Below are 26,071 nucleotides of genomic sequence, written 5' to 3' on the forward strand. Positions count from 1 at the left end.
ACAGGGCGGCGGGGTGGAATCCCCACTGATGTGGAGCAGGGGTAACTGTCACTTGGTTCCTGTGCTGAGAACATGTCACAGACAGTGGGGACAACATGAGGAGGTCTCCAGGGCATGCTCTGTACTAGCTTTGCCCATCTGATGTACAGCTTCTTAGGGACTGTGGGAAGTTAAAGTCAGAGCAACCCCCCACAATCTCAGTATGGTGCAAGGTCCGTGCTGAAAATCAGAAAGCTTTACCAAGTTTGACCCCCTCTTCTACTGCTGTCCAAACAGAAGCTTAGTGTCTGTAGGATGGGATGTCATTTAAACTTTCAAAACACCATCTTTGCTTCACTTTCTATAATTTTTTTAAACATTAAGTATTAACTTTTAATGATAAATTCCAAAGTTGTGATATCTGCCTTTCATATGGCATCTTTTGTCTTCTCTTTTCTTCCTGAGGATGGCTGGTCCATGGTATTTTCCTTAGGAGTTGCTATATATCAAAAGTCAAAATTAGAAATTTTGACCAATACACTGATTTTGGGGAGTATTGATATAAACACCCTAAAAGGTGCATTAGTCTTTCTAGAGTATTACCTCCAAAGATGCGAGAGGAACACACCAAGGGGTTCTGGCTGTATTTAATTAATTACAGCTGCTACAGAGATACACCCATGTATTTAATACCAGCCATTGATTTATTTTGTTCAGTGCCTTAGACAATAATACAATGAAATATTATTAATAGGAACCAGACTAGCAACATCAAACACAGTCAGTGGATTGGAAAGGATGTACATAGATATTCACATTCAAATTAAAAGTGACTCAGTACAGTTCTAGGTATAATTATGATTTACTTTACAATTTCAGAGTGCTGTGCAAGTTATTGTTTAAACAAGCTCAGAGGGATATAGAAAACCAAAGGTAAAGCGCCTGTTATTAAATAGTTAAACTAGATTTGGACTAATAAATACTCAGTCTTCACATTTCCACATAGCTTTCACTAAAAGGAACAAAACATTTTTATCTTTAGAAGCAGCGACTTTGAGTATGATGTGATCTTTCAAACAGTACAGCTTTGAACTGTGACATTTATTCTGACTTCAGTATTTGTTCCCATTCTGAGCTTCACACTGACGGGGAATTTCATTCTGATTCACAGATATTCTTTTGTGACTTATAATGTAGCCTTTACCTATAGGGTTTTTTCCACCATATAAAAGCATTCTCATGGAATTCGCTCCATTAAATGTCCTGACCACTTCTGAAATCAAAAAGTGTTTTATGGTAACTTCATGTCTGCAACAAAGAGTACATGTTAACAGGAAGGGGTTTCAGCCACTGTGGCTTCAAATATAGTGTTCATTAAGCTAGTGATACCATCCACATGAAATCATTACAGAGCTTAACTATTGGACATAGAAGGTGAAATTCTGACCCCAGTGAAGTCAAAGGAAGTTTTGCCATTAACTTCAGTAGGACCAGGTCTACATCCTGAGCTCTCTTGAGGGTTCCCAAATTAAAGGGTAACTGGGACAGTAAAGCTTCACGTGACACAGTGTTCAGCAACCTTTATCACCTTTTGGCACACTTCAGCACTTGTTTTAATTTCACGGCACACCCACACTCTCCCTCCCTCAGAGCCAGTCACCCCCAGCCCTACGCTCTCCCTTCCTCCAGAACCAGGAACCCCAGACTCCTGCTATAATCCAACCCCTACCCCACCTTCCTCCAGATCCAGGTGTGTCCCACCCCTGCTCTAACTCAATGCCAGTGACTCACTACAACTGCTGCCACCACACACCTCTCCCACCAAGAGGTGGGGTACATGTGCAGGGTGGCAGACTGCACTCCCGGAGCATGGCCCTGAGGTACACTAAGCATCGCTTTGCGGTACACCAGTGTGCCATTGCACACCAGTTGTGGATCACTGATAAGTCATTTTCCTTCATCTTACCATAGCCCCCAAGTCACATGTAAGCAGAGAGGCACAGGAAAAAAGGGACGTATAAATGGATCCTGCAGTCCAACCAAAGCTGGTGTACTTTTAGGTACATGCAGAGTTCTGCTGAAGTCAATGGACCTGATTGCAGGAATGGGACCTGTGGTCTGGAATTAGCACGGTCATGGACAGATAGGGCTTTTTTAGTAATGATAGTTTGTGAGGAGAAAGCCTAGAGTGAGACATAATCACTGAGAGGGAGGAAAAATGGACATGACCCTCCAATTCCCACTTCACTTCCCCCTTAATTCTGCTAACTCCATACCAGAAAAAAAAAAAAAAAGCCTTCCCCATTCCCTAATCATGCTCTCCTCCTGCACAGTGATCCACTGAATCAAACATTTCCGTGTCTCTCTCCCCTGTGCCTCCTATCCCAGGTTGTATTGCTGATGGCTGACTCCTGGGGCATAGCAGCCCCCAAATGTGTAGGAAAGAAGCCTACAGTCCTTCCTTCTCCTGATCTGCTATGTAAGTTCCTTTCCCCAGTGTCAGGGGACTAGCAAGCTACAGGAGGTGAATGAGAGGAGGCAGGACACCCAAGAGGTTGGAGTGGAGGAGAATGTCAAGGGAGAAGGAGGATTAATGAGAGCTCTCTGGGAGGAAATAAACCTTTTAAAAATACAGGAAGAAAAATTATTTGATGCTTTGTATACATAACTCTGACAGGCCCAGGTGACAGAACCTGCAAGGTATCAGGACTAAAGTCCTGCACTCTACTGTGTGAGCTGACATCCAGCTGGCTTTCAGCTGAGGCTGTAGAGCAGACACTTCACTCACCCCAGATAAGGTCACAGTACCTCTGAGTACCACATATACAAAAGGGCTAGCGTTAACAAAGAGGTTGAAGGATAACAAGTGATATGTAAGTTAAATTTTTAAATTGTGGATGAATATTTCATCACTGCCCAATCTTACATATTCAGAAATACAAGAAAGTTTTGCAAAATACAGTAAACCCTCGATTTAATGGAGTGAAGGGTGTCCATTAAACCCAAAAGTCTGTTAAATATGAAGATTTGCTGCCCACCCATTCCTGCCAGGCTGCCCCAGCTCCCTCCCCCACTCCAAATGCTGGCAACTCACCAGAAATGCCAGCATTGGAATGCCTTCTGGAGCCCACCACTGCCATTGGAGGAACCACAAGGGCCCACCACCATTTGGCTGGAGTTGCTGGGGCCTGCTGCTGCATGGGGCTGAAGTGGCCAAAGCCCACCACCACTGGAGCAGCCCTGCCATCACACAGCTGGAGCAGCTGGCTTGCCATGGCTGGAGCCACCGGAGCCTCCTTCCACATGAGGCTGGACTGGCCCCACTACTGTGTGGCTGGAGCCACTGGAGCCCTCCATCATGCGGGACTGGAGCCGCTGGCCTGCCAAGCCACCACACATACCTCCCACCAAGGGTGGGGTGCATACATGAGTGCTGTCTGCCTGCAACGCACCCGATCCCACAGTCTAGGCCATGGTGGAGGGTTCACAGCAGCCACTCCAGTGGCTCACATAAGTCACTTTACTTTTTTCTCTTGGGGTGGGGCAGGATGTAAGATTTTACAGGCCCCAATTAAGCAGACTTGGGGAACAATGGGGACTGACAGATGTCCATTGTTTCTGAAATCCACTAAATAGGGTTCCATAAAATTGAAGATTTACTCCACATAGAACTCTTTTCAATTGGTCTAGGATTATGCAAACCAGAAGATGTTCCTGTTCCTATAAAAATCTCCTTAAAAAGGGTATAGCTCTCCCAGTCTTACAAAGTAGGGTAATTGGTGGGTTTCTGAGTTCTGCATGGCTGAATGAGAAAGTACTTACTGGACAAGGTCAAGTGCCTCCATTGTTCAAAAAATGAAACTATGTCACGTTCATAAGAAAAAATATTGCCTGAACTCAGTGAAAGTATGTGACGCAAATAATTCTTAAAGCTACAGAAGCTTTTTGGCAGTGAGTTGATTTTCATTTGGTTAATTAGTTACATTTTCAGAGTTGTTCACTTTCTACCATAATACCATAGTATTCTTGGTGCTGTTTTTTTATATTTTCTATATTTTTCCCTAACCCACAAAAACAATTAAAGATAACTTCAAATGTTATCTATCTCTATGTTCTGATAAATAGTGTAGCCTAAGAGTGGGAAAGACTGGGACAAAATCATTCTACCTAATCTTTTTTGAGCCCCGTAATTCCTTCTGTCCTGCAGGATGATAAAAAAAAATAAATAAACACCATTAAACTCCTATTAAATATTACCCACCACCCTCATTCTGAAACTGGTGGAATAACTCAGATTTCTGTTGAGACTCCTGTAGAGCAGTGGCTGTCAACCTTTCCAGACTACTCCACCCTTGTTCAAGAGACTCATTTGTCATGCATACCCTGAAGTGACTCCTCACTTAAAAACTACTTGCTTTCAAAAACAGCTGTGAAAGTGCCACAACACATTATTGGTGGAAATAATGCACATGTTCTCATGTTTACCATATAATAAATCAATTGGATTAGACATATTTTACTTACATTTCAGTGCATAGTCCACAGAGCAGAATAAACAAGTCATAAACAAAACTCTTCTAGGGCTTTTTATGTAGCCTGTTATAAAAGTAGGCAATAGCTTGATGAGCGGATGTATCCCCTGGCAGACCACTGTGTACTCATGGTGTATGCATACCCACGTTTGAGATCCACTTCTATAGAGAGATGGCTTGTAACCTGACATACTAGCGTAAGAAAGAAGCAGAATAACAGGAGTGGGGCAGGAAAGAGTTCCAGCTCTGCAAGTCACCAGCTGGGCCTGGCTTCTCTTTCACTCCAGGTGACAGTAAAGTGTATCAGTCTTACTTCCTCTGCGTGCTAGCTCTGCTGCCCCAGATGGCATGTTGCTCCATCTGATCCTTACTCACTGGGCAAGGGGCAATAGCAACCTGACAGTAGCTTTTTCTCTTACTAAACACCTGTGTATAGAGAGCACAAGGACCAGCAACCTTTGGCACACTGCCCATGGGGGGAATCCACTAGTGGTCTATGAGACAGTTTATTTACATTCAGCATCCACAGGCACAGCCTGCTGCAGCTCACTATAACTGGCTAATGAGAAATGAGGGAAGTGGCAGCCAGCACATCCCTGAAGCCTGCACTGTGCCCACAGTGCATATTGGCTGGCAACAACAAACTGCAGCTACTGGGTGCTGCAGAAAACCATGCCTGCAGACGCTCAGTGTAAACTAAACTTATGTTTACACTAGAGTGATCTTTTGACAGAAGTTACTGTCGGAAGATATCTGCTGACAAAACTTCTATCAACAGGTCACCCCGAGACTACAAAGCGGATCGAATGAGTGGCCCATTCTGTTGACAGAATGGTCAGACTGCCCATCTGCTCTCTCAACAAAATGGCCAACCAGAAGCACAGCAGACAGGGCTGCCCTGTGTCCTGGAAGCCATGTCTGTCAACAGAAGACCCCCCCACAGAATGTCCTGACTGGCTTTCTGTTGACAGATCTCCTTCAACATCAGGCTTCTTCCTTATGGAGGAGGGGCAGAATGCTGTTGACAAAAGTGCCGCTTTCTTTCAATTTACTGTTGACAGAACTCACTGTGAATGTGGATGCTCTGTGTGTTTTGTCAGCAAAACTCTCTAGTGTAGACATAGTCTAACTGTCCTATGGCCTGCCAATGGATTACCCTCACTGGCCATGTGCAAAGGTTGCACCTCCCCTGTCAGGCATAGGGCTCTTCATGCCTTTTTACTTCCATGAAGAAATCATGACATACCCAGGAATAAGTAACTACAGTAACACAATTAAAGTTGTTCATGCTTGCCTACATCCCGAACAAAAATTACAATACCTTTTTTTATATAAAAGGATAAATAGACCATTTTATTAACACTTTTTGCTGCAACAAAAGTGACACAGTCCACATCTTTTCATTAAACACAGCAAAAGCTATGGTCACATATTACATCACTTTGAGGCACAAAGCAAAACATTTTTTTCCTTAAGGTCAAGGTATGATTTGCATTTAAAAAGAAACAATCCTCAAGTTGTATATTGCAATAGCAGGGCCTCCAATCACTAGCACAATACAATGGACAGATCAAAAATCCAGAATGGATTATTACATACAATGATAATCATTTGATCTGAGTTGGGAAATGGATCATCATTGTCATTTTTAGAGCATTAAGAAGCTGTCTGGTGTTACTAACTTTAATTTGGTTTGGATTGGTTTAATCCCAACACTCCCAAATGTCTACAATAAGCTAAATATAAAGATAATATATAGACTGAAAGATTATGCATTTTATAATGCATTGCACTTATTGCTTGGTACACTAATGTTGCAATTCTTCATGAGCTATGTTAAGAGAAGACAAGCATAATGAAAGTAGAAGTAATGCTCTTCCTAAATCCATCACTAGTTATTTGCTGCTTTGGTTTATTGTGAGGATTGTTACTTGTATTAGGCATTCATTATAATTCTATTTGACAAATACATTTTAATTCAGGGATTTTTAAAATAGCAACATTTTTATAAGTACAGTATCTTCAATAAATTTTTATCTATTTATACAACTGTGCCACAAAATAGGAAAACTATCAAGGGGAAAAAAAAGAAGATTAAATTATTCTCTGTTTCTTTCATTTAGTTCAAAATATTCTGCAAAACAAACACATCCATAGGGTGAAGGGCTACTTGTTCCTGGTGGTTTTTTTTCTTTGGATTATGTCTGAGGGGCCATGTTTTTGGAGGTTATATCTTTTTCTTCTGAAGTGATCTGCAACCAGTATAAACTGACTATAACTAAAAGTACACTGAAGCACTTCTTGCAAAAGTTATGTTACATTCTGCATGAAAATTCAGATTGAATGTTACGTGTTTTTATACTGGTTGGTAAATGTAAGGAAGAACATGACACATACTATATTTCATTATATTCTGTAAAGAATACAAATAAAAATTTGTGCCTAAACATTTGATATAAAACACTCAAATAAATTCCTTTATTTATCACAGAGTAGCCTGCAGCATGTTATCACAATAAACATACAGTATGCCTTATTTAGTTCTTTTAGAGCCTGACCCAATTCCCATTGAAGAGAAATGTATCAATCCCTAATAAGTGTCTAGGACTGAATCCTTTCTTCTTAAAAAAAGTCCTTGTCTTAGACAATACACACGATCTCTACATTATACTCAGTAAATGTGTATACTTAACACAATCAGTTTATGATCTCTTCCAATACAGTGTAACAAATATATAAGTGCATTTTTTTAAAGATCAAGTAGTTTTGGCTTTCTAAACAGACCATTAGATGTGCCATCTTGGTTGGTTAGTTGTGCTTTAATCCTTAATAATGAGCTTTAGCTCACTTATACTGAAAGTATCGAGTTGACTCTATAGTTTTGACCATTTAACCCTTAAAACTCTAATGTTTATAGAATGGATACACCCCAGTGGAGGTGATGACATGTCACAATTCGTACAGATTGCACTTTAATGGTAATCATTTTTAAACAGTTAGACCTTCCTGTTTGATATGTGTTTACATGTTTTTACCACTTGTTTGTGTGCAAACAATCACAATGAATTTAATCACAAACACTACAAAATATATCCAATATTGATATTTGTTATGAATAATCTTCTCTTTCCTTATAGCTGTATGAGTCTTGGACTTCCTCTTGTACAAATTCTTCTTTCTTTTCCCAACCATTTGGCCAACCACCATTGACCTGGGTCATAGCACCATAAGACTTAGTGGTACCATAATTGACATAATTCTGTGTAATGTCCCCTGTCTCTTCATCAAGTTCATCTTCATGAATAAAACCACACTTCTCTTCACTTGTCTGCTCAGGATCTGCCCAGGGCTGCTTCTCTCCTGAAGCAAATATGCCATAGAATATAACTCCTCCATAATGCACTAATGCAGCAATTAGGAAGACATACTGCCACTCTTCTCGTGTCTGTAAAGAGGAAGAGTGTGACTTCAAAATACCAGCACAGACATGTTAGCTGTGCTGAGCTGAAAGGGTTATTAAGAAACCAAAGCTGTCATTTTCCAAAAAATCCCAATTCCAAGGCACCAAAGTCCCTCAGTTTCCTTTGGTGATCATGGTCTAAATCTCAATTTGTACAACTGCAGGAGATTTTTGTTACTTATTGGCTAACACCGCCTCCCTCATCAACCCATGCACACAAATCAACATGAGAGTCTAATCAAAACACTTGAACCAATTCTCCGTCTGTTTTGGCTCTCTTAGGGTATGTCTACACAACAAAGTTACTTTAAAATAATGGACACTATTTCAAAAAAAAGTGTGCTAGTGTCTACATAATGTAACTACTATTTCAAAATAATTTCAAAATAGTAGGCAGCTTATTTTGCAATAAGTGAACTCATTGCACGAGGAGTAGCACCTTTTTCAAAAGAGGCATTTCAAAATACGGGCTGTGTAGACAGGGAATAGAACCTATTTTGAAACAAATCCTAGTGCAGCCAATGGCACTGTTTTGAAATATGTTTTATTTGTGTGGACGCTATTTTTAAATAGCTGAGCACTATTTTGAAATGCATTTTGTATGTAACTGTGCTATGTTGAAATAAGCTATTCTGGAAAATCTCTTCTGGAATTGCTTATTTCAAAAGAATGCTCCTGTGTACAGACATGCTTAAATTGCTCTGTGCAAAACCATTGGAAACCTAGCATACTTAGGATTCCGAGCATCTTGCGTGCTGGCACCTAATGTAGGCGTGGCAGCGGTTGCAAGAAAAGAGTGTTGCTAATGCCATGCAGCTACACTAACATGCAGTATAGACTGAACTGTCGCCCATATTGGGGAAATGCCAAATGTGAGTCAAGCACTGCTCAGCTAGATCAAGGAATCTGGGCTGTTGTTTCCAGTTCTAGGCTACAGTCCTGGAGCCATTAAAAACTGTGGCCCAACACCCACTGACATTAAAGGAGAGCAGAGGAAGTCCCTAAAGAAAAATGTCAAATAATGAATAAGGGTACACTTAAGAGTATCATAAAACAGAAATATTGGTTCCAAACATTCAGCTTTTTACCTCTTTCCCCTGCTTTACACTTGTCCTGTGTCCCATGAGTATTTTCAGTCACAAGGCCTTGTTTGCCTTTTGTGTTATTTTAAGTTATGTTTCCAAAGTTTTTTTAAAGGCAGTCCTATATAGAGTGCATTACAATAATCCAGTTAATATGTGACAAGAGCATGAATCACTGTTGCCAAGTCATGCTTGTTCAGGAAGGGTCGCAGCTGGCAGACCAGACAAAGCTGCCTGAAAGCACTCCGAGCCACCAAAGACATTTGATATTCAAATGTTAAAAAAGGGTCCAGTAGGACTCCCAAGCTGTGTACTTGTTCTTTCAGAGGAAGAGTAACCCCTTCTAAGACAGGTACCATGCCACATTCTTGAACACACGGTCTCCTGATCCTCAGGATCTCAGTCTTATCTAGATTCAGCTTCAGCTTATTAGACTTCATCCAGTCCATCACCATCTTCAGACTCAGGTTTAGATCAGTTACCACCATACCTGTTTCTGGTTTCAAAGGGTATCATCCGCATATTGGTGGCACTGCCCTCCAAAACTCCTTATAACACCCCCCAGCAGCTTCGTGTAGATGTTAAACAGCATAGGGGACTAGATGGAACCTTGCAGGACCCCTTAGCACAATTGCCATGGGGTCAAATATCAGCCCCCCTAGTTCCACCTTCTGAAAATGTCCTGACAGGTAAGACCAGAACTACTGCAAAACAGTGCCTCCAATACCCAAATCCACCAGGCATTCCAGAAACATACATTGGGAGCCTTATGAAGGGACTGGTTTCTATAAGAGAGGGTGATTAACATCCACATAAAATCAGTCACAACGTGGGGAATTCAAGAGAGCTAAGGAATCTAAGGGGCCATAGACTTCCTACTGACATGGCATATGATGAGGATTGCTTAGAGATTTCCAGGAAGTCAAAATATTACATGGGTAGTGGATAAATCCAGAAGTTAATAGTCACTAATTCAAATGATAGGGCAAGTAGTTTTAGGAATGGGTTTGTCTTTAATACTAATGTGATTAAACTGCTCAGCTTGAATTTAATGAGAATTATTTTGAAAACCACAATAAAATCACCTTACCTTGTTTTTTGTCATTGCTCCAACAATTATAGGGCAAACCATTCCAGACAAAGTCCCAACTCCATTAGAAATTCCCATGAGGATGCTGGCATACCTTGGGGCTATGTCTAAATGGTTGACATTGAATCCTGCAACACAAATATAAACATGCGTTTCCACCAAAACATCTGTCCATAACTGCTGATATAGTGCCAGTTTTGGAGGAAAATATAAAGAGGAGAATGTTGCCTTACAAGGCTTAGTATGTAAAGAAGACTAAATATATGAGTCACTTCATGTTTATGTTAAAATTGAAACCACTTCATAAAATTATGCCAAATATATTTTTCCAATTTTTTTTAAATAAGCACTGAGGAGGGAAAGACAACCCATAAAAGGTTTGTCTTTTTGGCAAAGTTCTCAGAAAAGACCTTGCTGGGCCTGGTGGCAATTTCACCCCTTGCCCGCACCTCCAATCCCTATTGGCAGGCCTTATAAATACTGAGGCACCTAACTCAAGCTTTGTGATTGTCATGGTTTACTTGGCACCTATAAATGATGTGTTGTAATGCTGACTGCTACAATGTCAAAGAGAGCCTGCATGAGAGACATCGCAAAGATGACAATGGAAAAATGAGGCAACGGGAGCTGGCTCAGGTAGTGCCAAGTGCATGAGAAGGAACCATGAGGGCTGACCTGTAGGCAGGAATGGAGTTGTGCAGAACATTAAAACAGAAAGAACCTTCGGCACATGCCAACAATCATCAATTTCAATATTTTGTAATACTTGTTAGAAACAACATGTAAAGCACACTAGATTCTCAAGGAAAATGTACAATAATACATTTATGTTTATTTGTGTGCAAAGTACATGGGTGTGGGGAATGGAAATACTTGAACAAATATAATAAACAAGATGTGGTATTCATTGTTCTTTTGTCTGCAAATGATAATTAACATCAGACTGAATCTGGTTTCTTACTCAATCTGAATGTTACTGACTGCAAACTGAATGACCTCACATTATCTTTTTCCTGAGCTAAACAACTCCCCCCATTAGCAGAAATGGTATCTTACCAGATATGGCAAATCCACTGAAGCCCACAGCGAGTACTAAAAATGAAATAGCCACTCCTTTACTATGAGAATACCCCACCACCAGAAGAAGAGTTGCTTCCATTCCAAAGCCTGGGGAAATAGAAAACTGTACATCAGCTTTAATTACCTATTAACAACTGCAAGCAGTAAAGCAACAGACCTGGCACCTATTTACCACAAGAAGAGAAAAACATTAACTTTTTCCTCTACAAGAAAGCACATATTTTTGTGACATAAAATAACCTCTTCATTTAGTTTTTGCATCTCAATTTTTTTGTAATTATCTGTCTCTTTTTATAGTGATCCAAATGCAGTACCTCCATTATATGGGTGAAATTTGCCCTATGGTTATCTGTATTAAAGGCTGGAGTGCCACATAAGGTCAAGTATAGTCCCGCTGTAAATTTCACCCTTGAACTAAAGGAACACTGCTGTAAAAGTTTTATCCTCTTTTCATACGTCCAGTCTCTGGAAATTGAGATCTATGAGTAATTCAAACAGCATATAACAACTTTTCAAGGGCATGCAGTTGTATATACCAGATGGCTAAAAATTACACACTCTGAGCTAATTCCCCCACCCCTCTTAATTATTCACTTAGGTCACATCTACACTAGCAAGACCTTTTGGGAAACAAGGCTCTCTTCTGGGAAAGCACGTCTACACACAAGATGCACTCTTTTTATCAGAAATCAAAAGCATGTGGCTCTCCTTCTGGAAGCAGTCTCCCACTCCCATATAAGGAAGGGCACCTTTGTTCAAAAGATTCTTTCAGAAAAAATCATGTGTAGATGCTCCAGGGACCCTTCTTTCAAAAGAGGAGTCCTCATGGTGCCAGATTTTTCAATACCTGGCCCATCCTTTCGAAACAGCAGGGGCTCTGTAGACACTCTCTTTCGAAAGAGTAGATTTCAATTTAGATCCCCTTTTTTGTGTGTAGACGCGATCTTCCGGAAGATCATCTTTTGGAAGATCACTGTAGTGTAGACACGGCCTTAGACTGTTGTCTGCAATCATGGAGATCAATAACGTAATAGTGTATTTATTTATAAGTATTCAGCTATTGGAATCTTTGGCATGCACTGAATTTCTGGAAAGCCCTATACCTTAATCTGTGTGCAACATAATATAGCTCTAAGAAATCTTAAACTAGAATTCTGCCTATCTTCCATTTCTTATGCTGTGTGTGAAGTTATGTAATCTCTCCCGATTTGTAACCATTTTGTAATGGCTACGCCATAGCTACAACAGAGGCAGCTGAATTTCAATTAGGAGAAACTGGGCAGACAGGAGGGAGTAAAACAGGCATTGGTAGGAGAAAGACATTTATGAAAACTTCATCTCATTGTGGCAACCCTCATTCTCTCAGAAAAATTGTGTCCCCTAAAGGCCATAATGAAAAAAGAGTCAGTATCAAAATGCTGACAAGGGAGCCTGGGAAAGAACTCTAGAAGGCCTCCTGAGCCAGTTTTTCAAAGGTATTTGCTGCCTGCAGATGTGGATAGGCCTGAGGAGATTTCCGCCTAAAAGGTTAGTCACCAAAGCTCCCCTGATTTCAATGACATTTGTATACTTAACCTCCTCAGGCAATTTTGAAATTCTAAGTGTCTGTCTGCATTCTTCACTACCTAGTTAGCTCCTTGTCCTCTAAATAATTTCTCCAATGGATGAAATATGAACATATAAGCAGACAATTTTATATCTTTGCTTGGAAATTACCTTTAGTTAGTATGACTTGTTTAATAGTCATATCTTTATCTTACAAGTAAAATGTGAAAGTAATACTTAATACAGTCATGGCTCCTAAACAAAAATAAGCTATTTGTTTATGGGCTACATTCTACATCACACTCAAGGAAACCTATCAATAAGGTAAGGTGGCTTGCCTCCACAATTCATTATCTTTCTCACAGCAGTAGTTGAAAGAATTTGCTTGCTTCTTAGGAAGTCTGCAATCTGTCCTCCGATAGGCACAATAATGGTCATCACCAAGTGTGGCACAGCAGATAACATACCGACCTAATAAAATGACAAATGAGAAGTGTTGGCACCAAAATAAAATATTGATTATCCCTTTCTGAAGCATCAGGCAATCAACAACAAATTAATTGAGTCTCTGCAAGTTCAGGGTAAGAGTCTAAAGCAGACATCTTGATTTATTTTATTAAATGACTGAACATGATGATGGTGTGCATGATTGTAACTTGCCATTTTCTTTACTAAATGATACCCAAGACAAGCTCTAAGTACGAAACATTACAGGGTTACAGATCAATAGGTAAATTAAGTCAGGAGGTTTCAGAACTCAAACATGAAGAAGCACAGAGGGCCTGGACCTACATTCCTTGAACTGTCCACCTCCCATGGAGGCCAATGGAATGGATCAGGCACAGAATGTTCCATGTTTAGAAACCATACTACACGCAATTAGCTACATACTAATGATGTACTCAGAGGTAAATCAATAGTATATTTCTGATTATTGGCTCCATAAACATACTGCACTGAACAGGAAATCCTTTATTGAAAATACATATTAAATTAAATATGTTAAGGATAATATTCAGTGCTAGCATTTCTGTGGTACCTTATACAAAACATGCTATGATCTAAGTCAGAAAATGATCTACTTTTTCCATCTTCACTGTGAAATTCTGTACTTTCCTGCAGTTTTTCAAGTGAGAAGTGTGATCAGATGGCTAAATTCAGCCTCAATGAAAACAAATGTCAGTCCCATTTAGTCATTCAGGCTGTGTCTACAGAGGCCTTTTCCTCCAGAAGGGGCATGGTAACGAACAGCCCAGAAGATGCTAACAAGGTGTGGATGGAAATTTTCTGTGCCTCATTAGCATGTGGCCATGTGATTCAGAGTCTGGAAGAAGCTCTTCCGAACTCCAAAATAGCCATGTAGACATGTGGCTCATGGGGATCTCCCAGAAGGAAACCCTTTGAGCAAGAGGGGGCTTCCAGAAGGAGGGTTTCCTTCCAGGAGATGCCCATGGGCCATACATCTACATGGCTATTTTGGAGTCCAGAAGAGCGTCTTCCAGACTCTGAATCACATGGCCATATGCTAAAGAGGCATGAGAAATTTACATCTGTGCTTCATTAGCATCTTCCGGGCTGCTCATTACCATGTCCCTAGAGGAAGAGTCATGTGTAGACGCATCCTCTGATATATAGAATAAGAAGTAGCTAAAGTATTTTGGGTACCACTGTAGGATAATACTGGCATGCATATGTTGGCTTTTCAGTTTCAACCATTGTCTGTAAAAAGCACAGGGCAAGGGAACTAAAAATTGGTTTTCATGACAAAAAGATTTTTTTCTAGGTTTATAATAGGTGAACCATTCTTCAAATATCTAGCTCTTAAAAAACCTTCAGGAATGAAATGTTAGGACAACTTATATATGAAGTGACCATACTAATCATCTTCCCGAAACACGAGGTTTCTTTAGAAGCATACACTACAACAAGTTCTTACAAGAGACTCACATTTTCTTAAACCAGTACACTGAACACTATATGTGTTCACATCAACACTCTAATATTTACATTTCCAGAATAGTATAGCTGCTATATTAAAACAAGTTAAACATGACAACCATCCACGTTGCTTGCTCATCCATGAATGGAAAGAGCACACGCATTTGAACTCACACTATTCCCTCTTCTGTGAAAAAAAAAAATAGAATGGGTGTTAAATTCCCATAGGCCTCTTACACTTGTCTTTAAAGCTCCACTATTATGTAGTAATAGGGAAGGGATGGAATCAAAGTAAGTTGTGGGAGGTGGGGAGAGAGGTGATCAGAAGCCACTCTTGGATCTGGACCTGCATTTCACCATTGTTCCCCTTCTTACTTTGCTGGCTAAACCAAAAACTCAATCTGAACTTTGAGAGGGTGAGAGGTGCGGAATCCAGATCTGAATTTTGCAGCTCATCCCCATCTCTGACAGCTGAATGCCATAACAATGTGAGTGTATTGTATAATACTGTGATAATTCTAGGACTACCTAGGGTTTTCTGATTGTCACTATGCTGCACACCATAGAAAATTAAATATTCATTCTAATGACATGGATAGAATTTTGATCTTCCTGTACCAAAACCTCAAGCTCCTAGCACTTGAGCTAATAATAGTCTCTGTTCACTCTTTGCAGCAGAGGAGCTAAAATGCACAGGTGACAAACTTTTATTCCATTTATCCATGTCAAAGTAAGAGTCTGATCTGTTGAGTGAACTCCAGGGAAAGATTGCTTTTCACCACACCTTTTAAATCAGATTGTGCCACTCACCCACGTAAGGGGTGATATATACAGTAAACTCTTTTGTATCTGGTATTCTATCATCCAGAACTCTCAAATAACCAGCATTTTAACGATAAGTAAATTTTAGTTACGTTTTCCATAAGTACAGTATAGTGAAAGTAAATACAAATAAATACAGCAAATACAGTGTAACTTTACTGTGTACAATACTACTGTTGTTGGTAAATAAAGTATTCTGCATACATTTTTGTTTGTTTCTTAATATCTAATCTTGTTTTTCTTTAGTGTTATGTATGGCTAGGTATACCTCTCTATTATCCACAATATTAGAATATCTGGCAACCTCCTGGTCCCAGGGCAGTCAGATATGAAAGAATTCACTGTAACTATGTCCCTCTCAGAGAAAATGAGAGATACAATTCCTGGCTGAATACCCCAATGCACAAGGGACTCTGCAAGTTGCACCATTTCTCTGGATGATGGAATGTCCTGTTGCAGTGATTACCAGCCTGCTCTCTAGACCAGCATAGGGAGATGGAAGGGGATGGTCCTTCTCCCCATCAACCTGGGGGCACCACATTTTCTAGGGGCTGTGGTGGTAGACTGCAGTTGTGATAGGCAACCTACATGGCAGAAGGAGGGACTTTGCATGCTCCATCTTCAAGCAGTGGTGCAAAGTCCCATTGAAATATGGCTCCAGACATATCAAAGAATTTCCTCTTAAAAATTTAATGCGTGCACTAAACGTAATTTTTAAACTGATCAAAAGAATATAACCCCTTTTCAGCCTTTGTCACTTCAATCGCATATGCTGGTACATAATAGGAATGGTGACTTTCTGTACTGGATAGGAGCTTCAAGAATTATAAAAACATTGGGAAAATGTGCATTGCACTTTTCCCCTCCAAGTAAAGAGCTTACCAATATGATTCTTCAATTATTGACTGAAAATGCATGATGTTACATTATGCTTATATACCTTGCTTATTTCAAACCCAAACACCTCTTCAAAGTAGGCTGGTTGACTAATAAGCAGCAAATAAAAAGTCCAGCTTCTACAGAAGTTTGCAACTATTATTGCATAGACAGGCATAGAGGTAAAAAATTTTCTCCAAGGAGTCTTGAATTTCTGAAACATGGAAAGAAAGGTACAGTTATTATTTTCTTTGTTAATGAATACGAAGCTTTCCTTATTATGCATCCTATCTTAAGCACATGTGCCCTTGAACAGCGGCTAACGTTACATGAGTAGTTCTATTGTGGCTTCAGCGTTCATAAAGTAAAATACATGTATAACTGTATGGAGGATCAAAGACTTAGCACAGAAACCTATGAACAAATGTCTGCAGTGTATTCAGCTCAGGTACTCAGTTCTGTCTTTCATTTTTCTTGTACAAATACTATAAAAAGAATCTCCTTCAACTGCGGCAAGGATGATTAGAACCACTCATAAATAATATAGCAATATGAGGTAGTAATGCTACCACTGGCTACATCTACACTGGGACGTTACATCGAAATAGCTTATTTTGACGTAGCGAAATCGAAATAAGCTATTTCGATGAGTAGCATCCACACATCCTCCAGGGCTGGTGCTGTCGATGTTCAGCGTTGACGTAGGACAGCACTATGTTGAAACAGGCACCACAGGGGGAGCGTCTACACGTGAAAGCAGCCCCAATCAAAGTAAGGGTGCCAAGAAAGGCTGCGGACAGTGTCACAAGGCGGACTAGTACTTCCAGGGCAACAGCAAGCTGCTCCCTTAAAGGGCTCCTCCTAGGCAGATTTGACTTGCACAGCATGAGGTATGCAGAGCCCACAAGCATTCACACCCCTGCAAGCAGCATGGACCCCTCAGCAGCAGCAGACAGAGGTCCACACACGCACCCCTGGAGCAGCGGCCACCCTGCTTGGTGCCATGGAGAAGGCAGCTCAGCATCTTCTACTAGAAGAAGATGAGCTGTCCTCGGGGGATGAAGAAGCCGCCGCAGACCATGCAGGCCTCCCAGCCTCCCCCCGCCAGACACACCGCCGGCTATGGAGATACCCCACTAGCACAGACTGGTGGGAGCGGCTGGTGCTTGGGGAGTGAGATAATGACCGCTGGCTCCAGACTTTCTGGATGAGCAGGCAGATGTTCCTCAGGCTCTACCAGTGGCTCACCCCTGCCTTACAGCACCAGGACACCCCCATGCGACGTGCCCCCACCGTTGAGAAATGGGTCAGCATCGCTGTATGGAAGCTGGCCAATCCAGACAGCTACTGATCCATAGGACAGCGGTTTGGTGTGGGCAAGGCCATTGTCGGGGCTGTCAACATGAAGGTAAGGGGCCCCAGGGGGAGGGGGAGAGACTGGGGGAGGGGAGAGCCCGAGGGGGAGGGAGAGCCTGGGGGGGGAGCCCAGAGGGCGGGGGAGCCCAGGGAGAGGGCCAGACACACCCTGCACACTCCTCACAGGTGCTCTCATGTCCTTCCCCTGCAGGTGGTCTGCGCAATGAATGCCCTGCTGCGCCACAGGCTCATGCGGCTTGGGGACCCGGATGAGGCCATTGTGGGGTTTGCCAGCATGGGGTTCCCTAATTGCTTCAGGGATCTGGATGGGACCCACATCCCCATCCGTGCCCTGGAGCACAGCAGAGGACACTTCCTGAATAGGAAGGGCTACTGTTCCATGGTCCTCCAGGCCATGGTGGACAGATGGGGACACTTCTTGGACATATATGTTGGCTGGCCTGACAGCACCCACGATGCTGGGGTGTTTAGGAACTCAGGCCTGTGCTGCTGGCTGGCAGCAGGGACCTACATCCCCCAGCGGGAGATCCCTCTGGGGGACACCACTGTGTCCCTCTGCCTCGTCGTAGATGCAGCGTACTCCCTCCAGCCCAGGCTCATGGGCCCCTACATGGGCCACCTCAGTGCCAGCCAGGAGCAGTTCAACACCCGCTTGAACCATGCGCGCCAGGTGGTCAAGAGGACTTTCAGCCACCTCAAAGGCCGCTGGAGGTGTCTCCTCACCCGCCTGGACACAGGCCTCCCCAGTATCCCCCAGGTTGTGGGTGTGTGCTGTGCACTCCACAACCTGGTGGAGATCAAAGGGGTGGCATTTGTGCAGGGCTGGGCTGTGGAGGCTGGCAGGGCCTATGCCCAGCCACCTGCTGCCCCCAGTCGCCAAGTCGACCCTGAGGGGACCCGGGTCCGGGAGTCCCTGCAGGCCCATTTTGACCAGGCTGCAGGGTGAACACTGGCAGGGCCAGCTGGTGAACCACCCACTGCCCCCCTACACCCCCACAACACTAACTTCCCGCACGCCCACACCACTGAACATCAAAGAGCACACTCCACCACACATTTGTTTTGTTGTAAATAAACCAAACCTTCTTGAAAACAAAATGATAAACTTTTACATTAATGGGGAACTATGTACATCAGGGCGGGGGGGCAGCTACTAAAGGGGGATGGGACAAGGCAACTATGTACAATTAATGGGGGGGGGAAATATGTACAAAAAGGGGGGCCTGGGGGGGCCCAGTCCTTGGCCTCCTTTGCCTCTACTGTCCAGCTCCCGATGTGGGGGGGTGTGACCCACGTCTGGGCCGGAGGCCCCGTCGAGGCTGGGTGGGGGCCAGAAGAACCAATAGGTATGGCCGGGCTGGTTCCTGAGGCCCACGGTCCCTCTCCGCGGCAGGCTCCAGGACAGGTGGAGGGCAGCTCGGACGGACAGCAGCTGGAGCGGAAGGGGGTGCCATGTGCTCAGCAATCCACTCAAATGTCCTCATGAAGGACCCCCAAGCCTCCTGGCGCCAGGCCACCGCTCGGTCCTGCAAGTGGAGCCAGCGCTCCTGTACGTATAGGCAGCGCTCCGAAACTTCCACTTGATGCTGGAGAGTGGCAAGGAGCTGGGGGTCAGCAGACGCCCGTGGATGGCTCTGGTGGTGTCAGGCTCATCCTGGGGCTGGTCCTGTTCTGCCGCTGGGGTGCCCCAATGCGATGGCCCCAGTGGGCTGTCCAGCACAACAGATGCAGCGCCTGTCTTGTCAAGGCGCTCAGATGGTGCGACTGTGGAACAGAGGAGGGAGAGCAGAGACAGCCGTTAGTCTGGGCCCTGACCTGTTGCCCATGTCCCCCCACCCCTCTGCTTCTGGTTCCTCATCCCCTGTCCCTCACAGATGCTGATGATGGGTGTGGTATCCCCCCAGGGGGGACCCTCTGAGGTTCTGCTCCCCCCATCCCCAGGGATGGGGCATGGTGCTGTCCTGGGGAAGCAGGTGCTGACAGGCTCTGAGGGACATGCCACTGCTGTCCTTGGGGCCATGGTCTGGCTGGGTGTGTGAAGGGCCCTGGTCACGTCCCTTGTCCCTGCCCCTTAACCCGGGGTTGTGCATTCGGGGTACATACCTGACAGTCTGCTCCCACGGTCGGGGGACACCTGTTGGGTGGACGCCCTGCTGGAGCTGCGGGAAGGGAGGTCGATGAGGAGCACCCCCGTCGCTGAAGCCCTCCTCCTCCTCCTCTGCTGTCCCAGGGGTGGGCTCCTCTGAGGGCCCCTGGGGTGCAGAGCTGGCCTCTGGGCCAGACTCCAGCTCTGGGGCCTGCTGGGGCTCGTCAGCCGAGGTGTCAAGGGTGGCCAGCGGGGAGGGGGTGTACCAGGGGCCCAGAATCTCCCTGAGCTCCCTGTAAAAGGGGCAAGCAGGGGGGGTGGCCCCAGACCGGCTGGCCATGTCCCGGGCGCAGGTGTAACACTGATGCAGCTCCTTGACCTTACTCCTGATATGGTCAGGAGTGCGAACAGGGTGACCCCGGGCAGCCAGGCCCTCAGCCAGCCGGACAAACACATCTGCGTTCTGCCACTTGCTCCCCATTACCTGGAGCACCTCCTCGCCCCAGAGCCCTAGCAGGTCCCGGGTCTCGGCGTCTGACCAGGAGGGGCCCTGCTGCCTCTTGCCCCACTGGCTGGATGGCTGGAAGCCCTGGGTCCTCTTTGGGGGGGTGCCCTGTGGGTGCTTGGGGGGCTGGCTCGCTGCCATGGGTGCTGGGTGGTGGATTGGGGCATCTGGAGGGTGTGCAGGCTGTGCACGTGTCTGTGCTGCCGCCTGCATGCTCTCAGCTTCCTGCCACAGGAAATAAGGGGGCGGGAAGCTTTAAGGGGCTGCTGCACGCGGCGACCAGAGAGCTCAGGGGCTGGACAGAGCGTCTCTCAACCCCTTAGCTGATTGCTGCCATGGAGGACCCTGCTATTTTGATGTTGCGGGACGCGGATCATCTACACGTCCCCTACTTCGACATTCAATGTTGAAGTAGGGCACTATTCCCATCTTCTGATGGGGATAGCGATTTCAACATCTCACCGCCTTACATAGATTTCAACTTCAAAATAGCGCTCAGCACACGTAGCCGCGGCGGGCACTATTTCGAAGTTGGCCCGGCTATTTCAAAATGGCTAGCTAGTGTAGACGCGGCAATTGAGAGCAGTTGGCTTTTCCATTGTAAATGCTTGGCCATATCCTCAGCTGGTGTAAATCACATAGCTCTAGTGAAGTCACCACCTGAGCTCTGTATTTTAATTTAGATTGCTTGCATAATTTCATTATGACATTCTGGAAGTTTCTATAAACAATGACTCAGCTCAAGCAGCATTCTCTTCTCATTTTTAAAAATAAAGCATTTTGACCCATAGAGGCGGATTGCAGGTAGGGTGCCCCTTTCAACAAATTTAGAGTTATTAAAAGTGTACAGATTTTAACACTGCAACTCTACAGAATCCCAGGCCAAGCTCTGCCAAAGTATTGAGGCACCTAAACTTCAGATCCTGGCACATCAGGCCCAGTACTAGACAGCACTGCCACCCATTACACTAAGACTTAACTGCTGCCAAATCCTGTAGGTACCTAAACTCATTTAGCACTTAATTTTTCAGGGTAGAAGTTTGCTCTGCAGCTAAGTTTCTGCATCAAGACATGTGAACTGTCAGCACCCTCTAGCCTTCCTTAAACCCATCTTCTGGCTAAATCCCCAAATTATCTAGAACCCCCAGGGAAGATAAGCAGAAATCCCAATCTGGTAGGCATGCTCAATGCTGCCTACTCTTTTGGGGCCCACTCAGACTCTATCAGGTGGTATTCATCATCTGACATTTAGCTCATTGGTTACAGGTCTCAGATGAGATGCTGTATATCTAGGTTTTATTCCATCTCTTCTACCACTTGAGGAAAAGAAAAGGACTTAAACAAGGATTTCCATACCTCTTCCTAGAGAATACTCTAGCAACCTAGTTATGGGGTATTTGGAAATGGCACTCCCTTGATTTCACCTGTTCAAGCCACTCCTCATTGGATAAATTGTTATACACCCGTCGGGCCAGAGAGACAGGATGACTTTATAGCTGATGGTTGGGGAACATACCTGCTTCAATGACACTTTAAGTAGATACACACAGTGGAGCACTGCCAGTAGGAGCGTTTGAAGGTGTTCCAGTAGACTATCCCTTAGCTCTATGGGTACTGTGCACCTCTAAGTGGTGTGTGAGCCCCTTGTTCAAATCCTGTCCCCCCACCCTCAGGGGAAATTTAGCCTTGGTTTCTTCTGTCCCAAAGGAGTGGTCTCATCACTGCATTAAATGTTATAAGGTGGGTGGTACCAAAACAACTGTTCTGCGTGGAGTGAGGCAGGCACCTAACTCATTCTTACAAAAAACAACTTAAGCACCTAAAGCTACCTGACTGCAGAAGAGGGGCTCCTAGTTGTGTATCACATGCAAAGAAGCATCTAAAGCTTGTGCAGGGTTTGGGTCAGACCCCTCCCTTCTAGCAGCTACTGTAGGCTAATTTAGTTGGCTCTCCACCTTGGGTGTGTCTACACTAGCCGGCTACTTTGAAGTAGCTGGCACAACATCAAATTAGTACGCGTCGCGTCTACACGCGCCATGAGCTATTTCGATGGTGAAATCGACATTAGGCGGCGAGACATCGAAATCGCTATTCCTATCTGAAGATGGGAATAGCACCCTACTTCGACACTCAACATCGAAGTAGGGTGTGTGTAGACGATCTGAGTCCCGCTATATCAAAATAGCGGGGTCCTCCATGGCAGCCATCAGCTGAGGGGTTGACAGATGCTCTGTCCAGCCCCTGCAGGGCTCTATGGTTGCCACATGCAGCAGCCCTTAGCCCAGCACTGCTGCTGCTGCAGCTGGGGGTCCATGCTGCATGCATGCGATCTGCAACCAGTTGTCAGCTCTGTGGATCTCGTGCTGTGCAGGGCAAGTGTGTCTGGGAGGGGCCCTTTAAGGGAGCGGCTTGGAGCTTTGCTGGCCCCTTATTTCGATGGAGAGAGCTTGTGTGTGTGGACACTGCACATTTCCTTCCGGGGCAGCTCCTTCCGACGTTCTCCGTTGCTACTTGGACGTTGAACGTCAACGGCACCAGCCCTGGAAGACGTGTAGACGATACACATCGAAGTAGCCTATTTCGATGTTCTTACATCGAAATAGGCTACTTCGATGTAGTGTGCTAGTGTAGACGTAGCCCTTGGGTGCTGGCTTTTGAGGATCATATGCTTAGGCACCCCTTTCTCCCCATATGTGGCATAAGTCATGTGGGCACCGAGTACCTCTGGCTTTGTGGATCACAGGGTTGTTCCTGTGATTTTCTAAGCATTGTGGTGCTCACTAAGTCCTTTTGTTGACCTATGCCCTAATGACTTCATTGATGAGCCACATGGACCCAGGTTTCTGTGTGGCTCCAACAGCAAGAGCTGTCCCTAAAAGAATATGTGGAAATAACTTCAAAGAGGTTTCATGGGCACAGTTGAGAGTAGGATTAGGTTTATTATGTGTTGGTAAATGGCATGGTTCCAAAGAGAAGTGCTGAAATTCACTCCAATACACAGTATGTGCACCTATTAAGTTCCACTTAAGATCCTTAGACAGGGTTAAGTGACGCTTAATTGGTGGGGAGGCCTGGTGAATGCCCTGAGAAGAATGTCATACTGCACACATCAAAAGCAATTAAGCCATTAATACAAGCTAATCTCTTCCAAATATAATTTTGAATCCAGTTTTGTATTATGAAAGTACAAAGTAATGAAACAGGAAACTTTCAGCCAGAACCTCAACAGAATATACTGATTCCTTTTTAAATAATCCTTCCACAAGCCTCAGATGCTGTGTTTTAAATTTCAACATGGAGCAAATAGCTCTCATCAAAGATGGGCTTTTCAAAAGCACCTGTGCCATTGACAAGCCTAAGTCCCATTGAATTTCAAGATGGGTGCTACAGATGTCTACAATGACTCAAAGCGCTTGATCATGGGAAAAGTGGCTTAGGCCTTTGCTCAATCAAGAGTAAATGGTCTGATCTGATCAGAAAACACTATAAAGAGGCATCTCTGAGAATCACTGATAAGGGAAGACAGGGTGGGAAGTCTAGCAGGGTAACAAAGAAGACTAGAACGTTAAGAAAGAAATACTGAAGTCTGATTTTTCTTATTAGCATTAGTAGTGCTATTTCTTTAGAACTTTCAGATAGTAAAGAAATGGGGAAATGTGCATTTTGGATGAGAGGTTTACTTAATGGCTGTTAGAAATATTTCCACTTTATACCAGACTTTACACGGTTCTTTGACATCTTGACCTGTATAGGACAAGATCAAATTACACAAGGCCTAAGTGATCATTCACTGAAAGGCTGTACATTATCATTAGAAAAAAGTCCTCATGATTTTGTTGGAATCTCTCTTCTTAAAATCTGCCTTTAGTAATGAAATTAAAATTGTCTCAAAGCTGTGGGTAGGTGAGAAATATTATCCCCAATATTGGGAGGGGGCAGTATAGAATTATTTCAATACATAAGCTTTTGGACACACATAGCTGATTGTTGTTTAATTCATTCTGATTCTACTTTTCAACACTTCATTGTGTAGCCCAATTTCTCCTCTACTTTATTTATTCCTCACTTTAACAGTAAAATGGCTGGAAAGGGATAGAATGTGAAGGAAAAGGAAACATTGTCATTTGCTCTAGACCTAGAGACATCATTCAGGGCCTAGCGATCCCTTAGGTTTCCACATGCTGTGAGGTGCTAGAGCTGGAGTGGAGTAAAAAGAGGAAGCCCTCTACTGTGCATTATGTGCCTGCTTTCGTTGCAATTCCAGGAAAGCTCCACAGAGGCAATGTCTGATGAGGGGTTAATCCTGCACCAAGGAGGACCTGCCTCTTCAGAGTCCCATCTGTAGCAGCTACCCTTAAAGGAATATTCTCAAAATCACTGATCGCAAAGGCCACTTTAACACTGATTTTTAAAAAAAAAAAGAACTGAAAAATGCCGCAGATGGAGATTAGCTATCAGTGGTTCCATAGCATGGCATTTCTTCTGTATTACTGTGCAAAAACAAACTCATTGGGCATAGTCTAATTTATGTACTTGATGCCTGTGCCTAGCGAGGATTGGCTTGAGGCACAGAGGTAGGTGATGCAGAGGGAGCCAAAAGGATGTTTTGGGAAGCTGCAAAGGGATAATTGGGGGATGTCAGCTAAAAATATGGAAGCAATTATGGGAAAAAGTTAGCTCAAACCTTGTCACCCTTTATAGAGCAGTTCTTTACTCCATGTGCAGTTCCACTGACAGGAGGGAAGTGTTAGGCCTTGCGTGTAATAGCATAAGCCCTACAGACATTTCCCATGGAACCTGTTTTCAGGCACATTGAATTGTCTAGAATAAGTGAATCTATCTTGAGGGGAGCTAATGCTCTTAGTTTCTTTTACCCCTTTCCTACCCACCCAGAAGTCCATGCTGTAAGGTGATGCTGCCATATATTAGGCTAGAAATGTATATATGCAAAGTTCTTACTTCCACTGCACCTAAGAGATTGGCACTTTCTCCAATGCTCTCCTCTATGTATCTGCGTTCTTCGTCTGTGATCGTTGGGTGTTTTGCAGGACTTTCATATGACACCAAAAGCCAGAACATGTACCAGATCATCCCAAAGCTCCCTGTTGAAAATGTAGAAGGAAGAAGGACTTCGAAATGAACTAAAAACACCCTGATACAACAAATAAGGCAAAATACTGGCATACATCATTTTGATGGTATTTCGGGTTGCTGCCTTACAATGTTGTTTTCACAAAGACCAGTGTTTGTGAGGTTGGGCCAATAGTGAGCTTATCCTGTCATCGGCTTTACAAAATGACTTTGCTATAAGTGCAAAGTCACAGAGTGCTGTACAGTCGCTGAGTATCGGAGGGGTAGCCATGTTAGTCTGGATCTGTAACAGCAACGAAGGGTCCTGTGGCACTTTATAGACTAACAGAAAAGTTTTGAGCATGAGCTTTCATGAGCACAGACTCACTTCATCAGATGCACCTGATCTGATGAAGTGAGTCTGTGCTCACGAAAGCTCATGCTCAAAACTTTTCTGTTAGTCTATAAGGTGCCACAGGACCCTTCGTTGCTGTTACATAGTTGCTGGTACATCACAGAATCATCGCAGTGCATTTAAACAGCTTAAGAGTTTCAGTCTAGCTTAGAGTGAAAGTTCATTTCTATGTATCTTATTGCACTGTTAGTAATTTACTACACTAATTATTATA

At 43.8% G+C, this 26,071-nt stretch overlaps 1 protein-coding gene across 1 annotated transcript in view; it reads right to left on the minus strand.

The window, feature by feature from the left end:
* Window positions 1–7,620: 7,620 nt before the first annotated feature.
* Window positions 7,621–26,071, minus strand: part of SLC17A6 (solute carrier family 17 member 6) — a 54,379-nt gene continuing 35,928 nt past the window's right edge. The window contains exons 7-12 of the mRNA XM_074999014.1: window positions 25,332–25,474; window positions 16,469–16,618; window positions 13,107–13,239; window positions 11,200–11,310; window positions 10,144–10,271; window positions 7,621–7,956 (exon numbers count right to left, since the gene is read on the minus strand). Coding sequence (XP_074855115.1) covers window positions 7,621–7,956; window positions 10,144–10,271; window positions 11,200–11,310; window positions 13,107–13,239; window positions 16,469–16,618; window positions 25,332–25,474 — 1,001 coding nt within the window. The remainder of the gene's footprint in view (window positions 7,957–10,143; window positions 10,272–11,199; window positions 11,311–13,106; window positions 13,240–16,468; window positions 16,619–25,331; window positions 25,475–26,071) is intronic.

Source organism: Carettochelys insculpta, chromosome 6 (assembly GCF_033958435.1).
Source record: "Carettochelys insculpta isolate YL-2023 chromosome 6, ASM3395843v1, whole genome shotgun sequence".
Lineage (NCBI taxonomy): Eukaryota > Metazoa > Chordata > Testudines > Carettochelyidae > Carettochelys > Carettochelys insculpta.